The 15432-nt window shown below is 42.6% G+C and overlaps 1 protein-coding gene across 1 annotated transcript; it reads left to right on the top strand.

Annotated features, from left to right (window-relative positions):
- The first annotated feature begins 248 nt into the window (after positions 1-248).
- On the top strand, positions 249-15229 carry LOC139702665 (sulfotransferase 2A1-like). The gene is made up of 6 exons (XM_071604249.1): positions 249-384; positions 1435-1643; positions 7897-8023; positions 11270-11364; positions 13049-13226; positions 15117-15229. The coding sequence occupies exons 1-6, from the start codon at positions 249-251 to the stop codon at positions 15227-15229; spliced, it is 858 nt and encodes a 285-aa protein (XP_071460350.1).
- The last annotated feature ends 203 nt before the right edge of the window (positions 15230-15432 follow it).

Raw genomic sequence — 15432 nt, 5'->3', positions numbered from 1 at the left:
GGGTCCTGTCTATGAACTCATGCTCCCATCCTGATCCTGTCGTTCCCTGAATGATTCCTAAATTGCTCAATAAAAAGAAACTTTGATCACCAGTCACAATTTTGTTTAATCACCCAGTTAATTTGACAACATGAAAAGTTAATGATTCTTTTGACTTTACTTCAAAGTCCAGCCTCCCAGTACCTCCCCCAACATCCAATGGTGGATACAGCTTGAACCCCTTCACCTCGCACAGAGAGCTCATCACCATGACAGATGGCTACTTGTGGTTTGAAGGGTTACCTTTCTCTGTGGTTGGTTTTAGCTATGAAGTTTTGAAAGAAGCATGTGCTCAGTTTGTGATAAAGGATGAAGACACAGTATTGGTGACCTACCCCAAATCAGGTAAGGAAACAGGACAGGGACCATCAATGGGAAAGGCGTTGGCTGCGTTTCTCGCTTACACAGCAGATGGATGGCCTGACCTCTCCATGCCAGTGAGCCCTACTTTGGGGAAGAAGAGGCAGTGCCCCAGGCCACTTGCATCCAGACTAGGACAGAGTGACATAAGTGCTCAGCAGGGGTCGTCTGAGGTATTAGAGTGAGATATAGGAGTGAATCCTAAGCAGATTTGGGCATTTGTGTGGTGGCACGGAGAAGGGTGTGGAATAGGGTGACCTGTGAAGACCTACTGGTGAAATACCAGCTCAACAGGAAGGAAAAGTTGGAATGGAGGTCATGTGGTGGAGGGGTACTGTAGAGCAGGAGGGTCAGCGTGGACTTGAAATCAGAAAGAGCCTGGAAAATTCAAGGGACTGAAAGGACATGTGTCATGCACCTACAGGAGAAGGGCATGGAGCAGGATCACAGCAAACTGGGCGAGGATTGGAGCCAATGACCTTTGAAGGGACAGGAGGTTGGAAAGTCAAGGGAAGTTGGGACATATTAGAAGGATCTCAGCCAAGAGCCAAGGGTTGCAAGCATCCAAATATCCACTGGTAGTTTAACGCGTAAACAAAATGTGGCGAGTTGATACAATGGAGTAAGATTCAGCCTTAACCAGGACACAGGCTGACTCCTTCTACAATATAGGTCAATACTGGGACTCATGCTAAGTGCAGTCTGATGGGCACAAAAGGACAAATAGTATAGGAATCCCTGGGGCAAAGTGTAGTCAAGTTCACAGAAACAGAGAGCCCCATGGTGGGTTCCAGGGCCTGAAAGATGGAATTAGTAGGGAAATGTTGTTAAGGAGCAGAGAGTTTCAGTTTTTCAGACAAAAAGCTTCTGGACATCGGCTGAGCAACAGCAGGAACATGCTGAACACTGCTCAGCACCACCCCATGGCATGCTTAAAATGGGCAGATGGTAAAGTGCATGTTATGTATTTTATCATAAGTTTTGTTCACAAGCCAGGTTGAAGTGAGCGACCATCACTTTTCCTTCCTTCTCTAGGAACCAACTGGATGATTGAAATTCTCTGCCTGATTCACTCCCATGGTGATACCAAGTGGATTCGATCTGTGCCCACCTGGGAACGCTCACCCTGGATAGAGACAGATGTGGGTTACAAACTGTTAAATGAGAGAGAAGGTCCACGGCTCATGTCCTCTCACCTCCCCTTCCATCTCTTCCCCAAGTCTCTATTCACTTCCAAGGCCAAGGTCAGTGCCTAATGTTCAGCCCATGCTTTCCCCTTCCATGTGCCTAGGTCACCCTGCAGATCTTGCTGGGGTGTGTGCTCACTGGGTGGATTGGGTGAGACAGCCATTCCCAGATATTATTTAGGTTCATGTGGCCACAACCAGACCACTCTTTTTTTTTTTTTATGTTTCTTTTTTGTTGTTGTTGTTGTTGTTGTTTTTTAATTTTTTATTGTTGGCTGTTCAAAACATTACATAGTTCTTAATATATCATATTTCACAATTTGATTCAAGTGGGTTATGAGCTCCCATTTTTACCCCATATACAGATTGCAGAATCACATCAGTTACACATCCATTGATTTACATATTGCCATACTAGTGTCTGTTGTATTCTGCTGCCTTTCCTATCCTCTACTATCCCCCCTCCCCTCCCCTCCCCTCCCCTCTTCTCTCTCTGCCCCCTCTACTGACATTCGTTTGTCCCCCTTGTATTATTTTTCCCCTTCCCCTCACTTCCTCTTGTATGTACTTTTGTATAACTCTGAGGGTCTCCTTCCATTTCCATGCATTTTCCCTTCTCTCTCCCTTTCCCTCCCACCTCTCATCCCTGTTTAATGTTAATCTTCTTCTCATGCTCTTCGACCCTACTCTGTTCTTAGTTACTCTCCTTATATCAAAGAAGACATTTGGCATTTGTTTTTTAGGGATTGGCTAGCTTCACTTAGCATAATCTGCTCTAATGCCATCCATTTCCCTGCAAATTCTATGATTTTGTCATTTTTTAATGCAGAGTAATACTCCATTGTGTATAAATGCCACACTTTTTTTATCCATTCATCCATTGAAGGGCATCTAGGTTGGTTCCACAGTCTAGCTATTGTGAATTGTGCTGCTATGAACATCGATGTAGCAGTGTCCCTGTAGCATGCTCTTTTTAGGTCTTTAGGGAATAGACCGAGAAGGGGAATAGCTGGGTCAAATGGTGGCTCCATTCCCAGCTTTCCAAGAAATCTCCATACTGCTTTCCAAATTGGCTGCACCAATTTGCAGTCCCACCAGCAATGTACAAGTGTACCCTTTTCCCCACATCCTCGCCAGCACTTGTTGTTGTTTGACTTCATAATGGCTGCCAATCTAACTGGAGTGAGATGGTATCTTAGGGTGGTTTTGATTTGCATTTCTCTGACAGCTAGAGATGGTGAGCATTTTTTCATGTACTTGTTGATTGATTGTATGTCCTCCTCTGAGAAGTGTCTGTTCAGGTCCTTGGCCCATTTGTTGATTGGGTTGTTTGTTCTCTTATTGTCTAATTTTTTGAGTTCTTTGTATACTCTGGATATTAGGGCTCTATCTGAAGTGTGAGGAGTAAAGATTTGTTCCCAGGATGTAGGCTCTCTATTTACCTCTCTTATTGTATCTTTTGCTGAGAAAAAACTTTTTAGTTTGAGTAAGTCCCATTTGTTGATTCTAGTTATTAACTTTTGTGCTATGGGTGTCCTATTGAGGAATTTGGAGCCCGACCCCACCGACTGTAGATCGTAGCCAACTTTTTCTTCTATCAGACAGCGTGTCTCTGATTTGATATCAAGCTCCTTGATCCATTTTGAATTAACTTTTGTGCATGGCGAGAGAAAGGGATTCAGTTTCATTTTGTTGCATATGGATTTCCAGTTTTCCCAGCACCATTTGTTGAAGATGCTATCCTTCCTCCATTGCATGCTTTTAGCCCCTTTATCAAATATAAGGTAGTTGTAGTTTTGTGGATTGGTTTCTGTGTCCTCTATTCTGTACCATTGGTCCACCCGCCTGTTTTGGTACCAGTACCATGCTGTTTTTGTTACTATTGCTCTGTAGTATAGTTTGAAGTCTGGTATCGCTATACCGCCTGATTCACACTTCCTGCTTAGCATTGTTTTTGCTATTCTGGGTCTTTTATTTTTCCATATGAATTTCATGATTGCTTTCTCTATTTCTACAAGAAATGCCGTTGGGATTTTGATTGGCATTGCATTAAACCTATAGAGAACTTTTGGTAATATCGCCATTTTGATGATGTTAGTTCTGCCTATCCATGAACAGGGTATATTTTTCCATCTTCTAAGATCTTCTTCTATTTCTCTCTTTAGGGTTCTGTAGTTTTCATTGTATAAGTCTTTCACCTCTTTTGTTAGGTTGATTCCCAAGTATTTTATTTTTTTTGAAGATATTGTGAATGGAGTGGTTGTCCTCATTTCCTTTTCAGAGGATTTGTCGCTGATATACAGGAATGCCTTTGATTTATGCGTGTTGATTTTATATCCTGCCACTTTGCTGAATTCATTTATTAGCTCTAATAGTTTCTTTGTAGACCCTTTTGGGTCTGCTAGGTATAGAATCATGTCATCTGCAAATAGTGATAATTTAAGTTCTTCTTTTCCTATTTTGATGCCTTTAATTTCTTTCGTCTGTCTAATTGCTCTGGCCAGTGTTTCGAGAACTATGTTGAACAGAAGTGGTGAGAGAGGGCATCCCTGTCTTGTTCCAGATTTTAGAGGGAATGCCTTCAATTTTTCTCCATTCAGAATGATGCTAGCCTGAGGCTTAGCATAGATTGCTTTTACAATATTGAGGTATGTTCCTGTTATCCCCAGTTTTTCTAGAGTTTTGAACATAAAGGGATGCTGTACTTTGTCGAATGCTTTTTCCGCATCTATCGAGATGATCATATGGTTCTTATTTTTAAGTCTATTGATGTGGTGAATAACATTTATTGATTTCCGTATATTGAACCAGCCTTGCATCCCAGGGATGAATCCTGCTTGATCATGGTGCACAATTTTTTTGATATGTTTTTGTATCCGAGTGGCCAGAATTTTATTGAGGATTTTTGCATCTAGGTTCATTAGAGATATTGGTCTGTAGTTTTCTTTCTTTGAAGTGTCTTTGTCTGGTTTAGGTATCAGGGTGATGTTGGCCTCGTAGAATGAATTTGGAAGTTCTCCCTCTTTTTCTATTTCCCGAAGTAGCTTGAAAAGTATTGGTATTAGTTCCTCTTTAAAGGTTTTGTAAAACTCTGCTGTATACCCATCCGGTCCTGGGCTTTTCTTAGTTGGTAGTCTTTTGATGGTTTCTTCTATTTCCTCAATTGATATTGGTCTGTTTAGGTTGTCTATATCCTCCTGACTCAATCTGGGCAGATCATATGACTTAAGAAATTTATCGATGCCTTCACTATCTTCTAATTTATTGGAGTATAAGGATTCAAAATAATTTTTGATTATCTTCTGTATTTCTGAAGTGTCTGTTGTGATATTGCCTCTTTCATCCCGTATGTTAGTGATTTGAGTTCTCTCTCTTCTTCTCTTCGCTAGCATGCCAAGGGTCTGTCGATTTTGTTTATTTTTTCAAAGAACCAACTTTTAGTTTTGTCAATTTTTTCAATTGTTTCTTTTGTTTCGATTTCATTAATTTCAGCTCTGATTTTAATTATTTCTTGCCTTCTACTTCTTTTGCTGTTGTTTTGCTCTTCTTTTTCTAGGATTTTGAGATGAAGTATGAGATCATTTATTTGTTGGTTTTTTCTTTTTTTAAGGAATGAACTCCAAGCAATGAATTTTCCTCTTAGAACTGCTTTCAATGTGTCCCATAGATTCCGATATGTTGTGTCTGTGTTTTCATTAATCTCTAAGAATTTTTTAATTTCCTCCTTGATGTCTTCTATAACCCATTGATCATTCAGTAACCTATTGTTCATTCTCCAAGTGATGTATTCTTTTTCCTTCCTTCTTTTATCGTTGATTTTCAGTTCCATTCCATTATGATCAGATAGGATGCATGGTATTATCTCTACTCCTTTATATTGTCTAAGAGTTTCCCTGTGACATAATATATGATCTATTTTTGAGAAGGATCCATGTGCTGCTGAGAAAAAAGTGTAACTGCTTGATGTTGGGTGGTATATTCTATTTATGTCAATTAAGTCTAGGTTATTAATTGTGTTATTGAGTTCTATAGTTTCCTTATTCAACTTTTGTTTGGAAGATCTGTCCAGTGGTGAGAGAGGTGTGTTGAAGTCTCCCATGATTATTGTATGGTGGTCTATTAGACTCTTGAACTTGAGAAGAGTTTGTTTGATGAACATAGCTGCACCATTGTTTGGGGCATATATATTTATGATTGTTATGTCTTGTTGGTGTATGGTTCCCTTGAGCAGTATGTAGTGTCCCTCTTTATCCCTTTTGATTAACTTTGGCTTGAAATCTATTTTATTTGATATGAGTATGGATACTCCTGCTTGTTTCCGAAGTCCATATGAGTGATATGATTTTTCCCAACCTTTCACCTTCAGCCTATGTATGTCTTTTCCTATCAAATGCGTCTCCTGTAGGCAGCATATTGTTGGGTCTTGTTTTGTGATCCATTCTACTAGCCTGTGTCTCTTGATTGGTGAGTTTAAGCCATTAACGTTTAGGGTTATTATTGAGATATGGGTTGTTCTTCCAGCCATATTTGTTTATTTATGTTACTAAACATGGTTTGTTTTCCACTTTGATTATTTTCCCCCCTTTAGTGTCTTACCTCCCACTGTTGGTTTTCATTGTTATTTTCCATTTCCTCTTCCTGTAATGTTTTGCCAAGGATGTTTTGAAGAGATGGTTTTCTAGCTGCAAATTCTTTTAACTTTTGTTTATCGTGGAAGGTTTTAATTTCATCTTCCATCCTGAAGCTTAATTTCGCTGGAAACACAATTCTTGGTTGGAACCCATTTTCTTTCAGTGTTTGAAATATGTTATTCCAGGATCTTCTGGCTTTCAGAGTCTGTGTTGAAAGATCAGCTGTTATCCTGATTGGCTTATCCCTAAATGTGATCTGCTTCCTTTCTCTTGTAGCTTTTAAAATTCTCTCCTTATTCTGTATGTTGGGCATCTTCATTATAATGTGCCAGACCACTCTTGAGTGCAAGGATGTTGGACCATTCTGCAGATTAGCCTCACCTGAATTCAGGGGTAATACGACTGGCTCAAGTCAGAATCTTAGAAAACCACATTCCATGTGTAACCAGAATTATAACTGCATCTACACTAGAGTGTTCCTGCATACAGCTCTTACACATGTCCGCCAATCTCACTCAATAACAGCCTCCTGCCAGGTTCGAGGAAGCACCCAAGTCAGTGTTGCCCATATGTGGGGAGCAGAGCCTGCATACACTGATGAATGCTCACATCCAGGGGACTGCTAGGAGTCAGGGCTTGCGTCATTACCACGTCACTGTGCTCTGAGATCAGCAGCCTCTCCAGCCTCCCCATGGCTGATGGATGATCAGCACAGACAGTGGTTATCCAAGATCTTACATGCCAAAGACTATATTCAGGAAGATCCTTTCTTAAGGTTGACTTCTGATTTTTTTCATGTTTTAAGTTTAAATGATGCCAAGATCATAGAATGATAACCAAGTGTCTTGGAAATGTCACAAAGTGCCTAACAGTGAGGCTGCTCCAATAGACCCATTTGCATGTCTCCTGTTGGATTCCTTTAGCCTCTGCCTGAGAAAACTGAGGCCTGTAGCGACATAAGTCCTCCAAGAAAAACTCCAAGAAAGTTGGCGCAAATACAAAGTTAGTTTCTAATGATTAAGTACCACGTGGTGGGTGTGTGTGTGTGTGTGTGTGTGTGTGTTCACTAATCGTAAACAAGAGCCTCTTCATATGAACAAATGCCCACAGTAGGTCAACTATCATGCAGACCAGATGTACAACATTTCTATAATCCAGAAAGTCTCCGTCTACCATCAGTGCCCACCACCTGAGGGCAAACTCCCTAGACTTACAGCCACAGATTACTTTTGCTTATTCCTGAATTTTCTATGAATGCTTGCATACTGTCTGGATGTCATACATGTGAGACTCATCAATGGTCTTGAGTGTGAGAATGCTGTATGTGCTATGAATCTGAATATTCCATAATTTATTAATCCAGTGTGCTGTTAGTGGTCATTGTGGGAAAGCACACACACCCCTCACCACTTACCATTTAAAACTTTCCAGCAGCTTCCCAGGAAGAGTAGACAAGCATCCCAGAAAGAAGAGACAAGGTCTTCCCCCTCTACTCCTGGCACATGACCATGTAATAGGAACGTTAAGATGTGTATTTGGTGAATGAACGCTATAATATTTTATTAAAGGAATCGATCTTGTTTAATAAAGATTAAGGAAGAACTGCCCAGGGAAAGATCAAGATCAAGGTGGGGAAATGACTGACTGAGACTGATTTTTCTCATTTTCCCTGATTTAAGGTGATATATATCATGAGAAATCCCAAAGATGTTCTTGTGTCAGGTTATTATCATCGGTCTATGATGAAACTATGTAAGCAACCAGAGTCACTGGAACAGTATTTTCAATGGTTCATCCAAGGAAACGGTGAGTGTTCTTCACATACAGGTCTGTGTCCTCTATTCTGCTGGTCTTTCTCTTGTTTTTTGGTATATCTATTTTATTCTTCTTCTGCGTATTTTCCACATATGAGAGAAAGCAGACAACCCTTGACTCTGTGAGTCTGGCTTGTTTCAGTCAGCATGCTGGTCTCCAGTTCCATCCATTTTCCTCAAAGTGACATAATTTAGTCCTTCTTTATGATGAGTAAAATCCATTGTGTATGAACCACATTCTCTGTATCCATTCATCAGTGGACACCAAGGCTGGTCCCATAGCTCAGCTGCTGGGAGTTGAACTGCTATCCACCTGGGGGGCATGTGTTGCTATAGTGTGCTATCTTTGTTTTGATGGATCCCCAGGAGTTCTATGATTAGGGCACACGCTGGCTCCATTCCTAGTCTTTTGAGGAAACTTCAGACTGATATCCATGGTGTTGTACTAATCTCCAATCCTGATAGTGTGTATGTGCTCCTTTTCACTCAGTCCCTCCCAGTGTTTACTCCTATTTGTGTTCTTTATGATTGCCATTGTAACTGGAGAGAGACACGATCTCCATGTAGTTTCTATTTGCTTTTCTCTTGTTGTTAAAGAAGTTGAAATTTTCTTCATACAATTGTAGGCCATTGTATTTCTTCTTTTGAGAAATGATTGTGATTTCCCATCTGTTGATTTGGTTATTTGGTTTTTGGTGTTAAGTTTTTTGGTCTTATCCCAATCAATAAGTGGGCTAAGGAACCAAACAGGCACTTCTCAGAAGATATACAATCAATCAACAAATACATGAAAAAATGTTCAGCAAGTTGAGAAATGCAAATCAAAACTACTCTAAGATTTCATCTCACTCCAGTCATAATGTCAATTTTCAAAAATACAAGCAAGAAGAAGTGTGGTAGGAGGTGGTAAGGGGAAAAGGCACACTCATACATTGCTGGTGGCACTGAAAATTGGTGCAACTACTCTGGAAAGCAGTATAGAGATTCCTTAGAAAACTTGGAATGGAACCATATTTGACCCATTTATTCCACTCCTTGGTTTTTACCCAGAGGACTTAAAATCAGCAGACTATAGTGACACAGCCACATCAGTATTTATACCAGCTCAATTCATGATAGATAAACTTGGAAGCAACATAGATGCCCTTCAACAGATGAATGGATAAAGAAGCTGTGGCACTTATACACAATGGACTATTACTCCGCATTAATAGAGAATAAAATCATAGCATCTGCAGGTAAATGGATGGAGGTTTAGAATATCATGGTATGTAAAGTAAGCCAATCCTAAAAAAACAAAGGCCAAATGTTCTCTGTGATAAGTGGATCCTGAACCAAAAGGGACAAGGGCGGTGGTCAATGAAAGAATAGAGGAACTTTGATTGGGAAAAGCAGGGGAGGAGACATGAGGGCAGGAAAGACAGTGGAATGAGATGGACATCATTACCCTAAGTCCATGTGTGAGTGCAGACGTGGTGGGACTCTACTTCCTGCACAACCAGAGAAATGAAAAGTTGTGTTCCGTTTGTGTACAATGAATCAAAATGCATTCTACTGTATGTATAACTAATTAGAAGAAAGAAATAATAATAACAAACTTATTTTTGAGTTCTTTTTATGTTCTGCATGTTAATCTTCTGTAAGAAAAATTGGCTGGAAGAGGTTTTGCTCCCTTCTGTGAGCCCTCTCTCTCTGTGTCATCTCCTCAATGTGCACAAGCTTTTCAACTTGAGCGTCTCCATTTATCAACTCCTGGCCTTTCCTGAACACTAGGAGTCTTACAGAAGTAATGCTTGCACCTACAGGTCGGAGGATAGGCACTATCATTTCCACTAGTAGTTTCGGTGTTTATGGTCTAATTCCTGTTTTTTGATCCACTTGGTGTTGATTTTTCTGCAGGATTTAGCTTCATTCTTCTACCTGTAGATGTTCAGTTTTCCAAGCACCATTTATTAAATAGGGTTTGTTTTCTCCAAAATTTGCTTTTCGTGTCTTTCTTGAGGATCATTTGACTCCATCTGTGTGGGTCTGTCTCTGAGTCTTCTATTCTAATCTACTGATCTCAGTGAATGTTTTGATATTAGCAAACTTTTTTGTTACTATACCTCTTCAGTATGACTTGAGACTGGTTAGACTTTAAAACATGATAACTTCAGCATTATTATTATTATTATTCTATGGCACTGGGGATTAGACCCAGGGCTCTGCAGGTGCTAGTCAAGTGCTCTATGACTGAGCCACATCCCCAGCCCCTTTTCATACTTTATCTAGACAGAGGGCTTCCCTAAGTTGCTGAGGCTGCCTTTGAACTCTCGATCCTCCTGCCTCAGCCTCCTGAGTATCTGGGATATAGGCATGCACCATCACATTCCACTACCTGGGTATTTGTTGAAACCTTTGTGAAAGGAATTGCATTCTTGAATTCTTCCTCAGCAGATTCATTCTCGTGATGAAGAAAAGTGCTTGTTTATTAATGTTGATTTTTTTGTCTTGCTATTTTCCTCAATTGATCAGTTCTAGGAGTTTTTTGGGAAAGGTTCTTGGGTGTTCACAGCAGAGCCTCCTATCACCTGCGAACAGTGATAACGCGGCTTCTTTCTTTCCCACTGGTGAGGTTTTGATTCCCTTCTCTGCCAACACCTCTGGCTCGAGTCTCTAGAGCTCTGTTGAATGGCAGTGGTGAAAGTGGACATCCTTGTCTTGTTCCTGATATTAGGAGAGATGCTTCCAGATTTTCCCCATTTAGCATGATGTTGGCTTGGGGTTTGTCACACACAGCCCTCATGATGCTCAGCCAAGTTCCTCTGTCAAGGCAAATTCTATTGATGTGGTGAAATACATTTATGGATTTCCCTGTGTTGACCCAACCTTACATCCCTGGATGGAAATCAACATCTCTTGATGTACAATCTTAAAGTGTGAACACAACATGTCCTGAGTATAATCTTAATGCTGAATAGGATTTGCTGAAATTTTAATAAGCTGTTCTGTATCTATGTTCAGCAGAAATATTGGTCTGTTGTTTTCTTACTTAATCTGTGTTTCCCAGTTGGGTATCAGTATGCTACTAGTTCCATAGAATGAATTCAGAAAAGGTCCCCTTCTCTATTGCATTACTTATTTTCAGCAGCATTTATCAATTATACGTGAATCAAGCTGTCAATATGTGTAGTGTGACACAGATGGCTCAGACCTGTTTTGACAGTGTGTAACCTGCACCCCTGTGCCTGCCCCACAGTGCCCTATGGATCATGGTTCGAGCACATTCGGGGCTGGATGTCCATGAGAGACAGGGAGAACGTCCTGCTGCTGAGTTATGAAGAGCTGCAGAAGGTGAGCGCCCTCTCATAGTCGGCACCTATAGCATCCCAACATCCTCTCTCTCCCCGATGTCCCTGGTCTTCAGGGTGTCCCCTTCATGTTTCCTGTCAAAGCATAGGCTGTGAAGGTCACTGAGAGGAGATGAACTTTGGCCTCCATTTTCCAGCTTCTGTGAGACCCTCCCTAAGTTCCAAGATCTTTCTTCATATCTTCCAAACTATTGATTCTGGCATCATCTAAAGGGCCTTCTCACAAACCCAGAAGAGTGCCACGGCTTATGCCACCCCCTGGGCCTGCTCAGTTCTCTGCCTGCAGGACCTTGTCTGTTCCCAGAAACCTAGCCATCAGAAGGGGTGGGGCAGAAAGCACTAATCCCAGAGTTAGGTCCACCTTTCTGTCTTCCCCCTTGACTGACAAAGTGATATGAATGTGAGGTGCCACTTTGGGTGACTATTGTGAGGGGTCAGGGGCTGGAGTAACAGGCAGGGCCTGTGGATGAGCTCAGCCCTGATGGGTGGGTGCAGGGTACAGCTGGGAACAGCAATGACTTCCAGTGACCTGAGGCACAGGGTGGCAACCGTAGAGAAGAGTAACTAAGTATATATTTCAAAATAGCAAATGGAGAGGATGTTGAATATTCCCAACTAAATAAATACTCTCATCTGAGTTTGCAGATGTCCACTTACACTGACTGGATCGTCACATTTTGAGGAGGTACTTAGCTTAACGTTATTTTTCTGCTGGTGCAGAAAAAACTGCCCATGAACGGCACAGAGATGCACGGGGCTCTGTGGGAGGCTCACAGGTCCACACAGAATGGGAAGCTTTAAAATATTTACAAGCATTTTCAGAAGTGGTCAAAAATGAACAAAAAGTAAAGGAGTGAGCAGACCTTAGAAAACCCTTGTCCTGTGGGTGTGTCTTGGGGACAGAGAAGGTGCCACAGGCTCAGGCATCTGTTTCCCCTGGAGAAGGGACCCTGGTCACCTTCCTGCAGCTGCTTCCTGTTCTGCTGTGTCCTCAGCATGAGGCCGGTCCTCAGGGAGGAGCCTTGGTGCCATGTCAGCCACCTCAGCAGCAAGCTGCACACTGCCTGGGATTCTCCTCTCCAACCAACAGCATGTTCTTCCATTATTGGCACAGTTGGGTCTTCTTGTCACTCAGTGACTGGGGCTCCTGAAAACATGACTATAATAAAGGACTATGGTGCTGACAGGAGCTCTAGGTCTCCAAGGAAATCCCTTCTTCTCATAATGACCTGTTTCCTTGCTGTTATCTCCCAGGAAAACCCATCCATAATCATGGGGTCAAGTTAAGGAGACATTGTAAAGCCCCGTGTGTTATTAAGTGTCAGTCAAGGGACGCAGGATCACTTGGGGAGAGGATTAGCCTTTGGGCACTTTGTCTCCCTGCCTTATCTTGAAATCTCAGGTGTCTCCTTAGAAACCCCAGCCCCTGCCTTTGGGGTGTCCTGACTCAGCCTCCTGGGAAGCCCCTGTGATCTCCACATCACCACACACCTCACGCCCTCTGCTGGCCCTGTCTCTGCCTCCCTCCTCTGGCGTCCCCAGCTGGCTTCTCCCATCCTGATATCATTCCCCTCCTCTTCCTCCCACAGCCCTCCTAACACCCCTTCCCATCCTCCAAGTCCTGCTGTCCTGCCGTTCACAGCTTCCCTCTTCATGTTCACACGTAGGACCCAAGAAGCGCCATAGAGAGGATCTGTCAGTTCCTGGGAAAGAAGTTGAGTCCAGAAGAACTGGACTCCGTCCTCAAGAACAGCTCCTTCCAAGTCATGAAACAAAACAAGATGTCCAACTTTGAAACTTTGCCTGAAGCTTTATTCACTAAGCCTTTCTTAATTACAAGAAAAGGTAAATGCCCTGGTTTCAGAATGGGTTAGACTACGTGGGCATTCCTGTGTTTACCCCCGGCACTGAGAATGCAGGTGTTGGGACATTTCAACTTGAATCCTTCATGGCCCAGAAAGCCTCTCGTGCCCTTCAGGAAAACTGTGTTCATGGGACTGGGATGGGCTGCCGGTACCTGGAGAAGGTTGACCCCTTCTTGGGGACGAGGGGGGTTCTGGAGATGGTAGAGTCTGGGCCACTCCACTGGTGACTTACCACAGAGCACTGCCCTAAAGAGAGAGATACACAAAGAAAGACATGACTGGAGAGAGTGGAGAGGAGGGCATTTGCTATGAGACATTGTAAGGCCTCCTTCCTGTGAGGAAAGACGAATCATGTCCCCACCCTTGGGTTCAGGCCTATTGAAAATGTCTACTCCAAGTAGTGGCAGGACCTGTTTTGCCATATTCCTCCAGTTCACATGGATCTGAAAGGGTGACCCATGGAATCAATATACTAAGTACTTCAAGGGATATTCAGGAGGTCAGGATTTCTGCCACCCAGTGAGCCTGGAACCCAGAGCCATAAAACAGAGATGGGGATGGGACTTGGGGAGGAGCCTAGGCCCAGCAGAAGAAATCAGTAAAGGTTGTTCTACTAATGAAGATAACTATGAAAATGGGAGTCGTGTGTGGTATTAGGACAGCCATGACATATGACATAGGCTGCTACTTTATATTCATCTGAGTGTATTGTTTACATGCACATCTTACATTGGTTTAGCTATTGTTATGTTTTTATTAATTTATTAGATCAGTCTGCTATGTGAAAATTAATGTATATGATGCATAATGCTGTAATCACATAAGTAAAGGATAAGAATCATGTCCATATCTTTAGCACCCATGTCACCACCACCACTGTCAATGGGTATCCCCTCCAGGGAGTTTTTAAAACCCTTGTCTGTAAAGCTAGTCTATTCCTCATTTTTTATCAATCCTATCAAAAAATATTTATTGAGCATATACGGTATAATTCCTTTAAGCAGTAATTCTTAGGCATTTTGTGAAAATTATTTCATACCCTAATATGTTAGAAGTGCATACCTTATGCACATTCAAAAAGGAAGTTCACAGAGCATCTCAGGTTTGATCATTGCTATGAACGAGGATGGAGATGTAGGGTTCTGAGCTGAGAGCCCACTGAGTCACTGCATTGGAGTAAACATTTGAGTGAGGCCAGTGGACAGAGGTGAAGGTGTCTGCGAGGACAGCACTCTGGGGTCAGGAGCAGGAAAGGTAAACACCCTGAGGAGGGGGCAGCCTGGCAAGTCTGAAGCTGAAACAGAAGACTGTGTCATGGAGCTGAGAGAGCAAATGGGCAGTCCCAGGGATGGAGTCCCAACCAACAAGGACCCTTCACCTAGAGCCTCAAAGCACCAGGGAACTTGGCTGAAGGAGAGTGGACATCCTGGGAGACTCTGGGCCCCCAGGGACTGGAGCCACTGGATCTGGCAAGGGGTCAACATGGGTTCCTTGTGCAGAAGGTATGATCACAGGGATTGGCCAAAGCAGAGAGTCTAGGTGTGACCTGCTCTCATCACCCAGGTCTGAAATTTTGTCAGCTTGGGCCAAAGTGCTCAAAAAACAAGTGGTCAGACTTAGTTCCAGTCCAGATGTTCTGATTTATAGCCAGGATCGCTGCTTGTGGATTCTGTGCAGGATGGTTTGGGAGAGAAGGGCAGTCAGGACACACTTTCCAGACAGGTAGAAGGGGAAATGCACATGGTGTCCAGGGAGGAGAAGGCCTCACCAATGACCCAGGGGTCACTCTGCTGTCCTGACAGAGCAGGGAGGAGATCTCCATCTTAAGACCTCTCCCAGATCTGATCTGCGTCTACTTCATCTTTTCCAGGCATCTCTGGGGACTGGAAGAATCACCTCACAGTGGCCCAAGCTGAAGTCTTTGATAAAGTTTACCAGGAGAAGATGGCGGGTTTCCCCAAAGAGCTGTTCCCATGGGAGTAACCTCTAACAGGTCCAGGATCTTCCATGGACACTGTGATGGTTTTCCTGTCCTGGGACATGCTCAGGATTGAGGGGTTCTTCACATAAAAATCATGTCTGTAGGAAAAGGGGGGTGGGAAGGATAGGATAACATAAAGAACCAATGAAATATAAGAAAATTAAGGAGCAAAAAGAATTCTAGTTGGTTAGAGTAGGAGAATGGA

This window comes from Marmota flaviventris, chromosome 18, assembly GCF_047511675.1.
Source record: "Marmota flaviventris isolate mMarFla1 chromosome 18, mMarFla1.hap1, whole genome shotgun sequence".
Taxonomy (NCBI): domain Eukaryota; kingdom Metazoa; phylum Chordata; class Mammalia; order Rodentia; family Sciuridae; genus Marmota; species Marmota flaviventris.
Note: the sequence above shows the minus strand (reverse complement) of the source record. Positions and strands in the feature narration are given on the sequence as shown.

What these genes read in the sequence shown, in the direction of transcription:
- LOC139702665 (XM_071604249.1), top strand. Translation starts at nt 249, where the DNA reads ATGACAGATGGCTACTTGTGGTTTGAAGGGTTACCTTTCTCTGTGGTT. An exon ending in GTTATGAAGAGCTGCAGAAG is followed by an intron (nt 11,365 to 13,048) that starts GTGAGCGCCCTC and finishes GTTCACACGTAG; the next exon opens with GACCCAAGAAGCGCCATAGA. An exon ending in TTTCTTAATTACAAGAAAAG is followed by an intron (nt 13,227 to 15,116) that starts GTAAATGCCCTG and finishes CATCTTTTCCAG; the next exon opens with GCATCTCTGGGGACTGGAAG.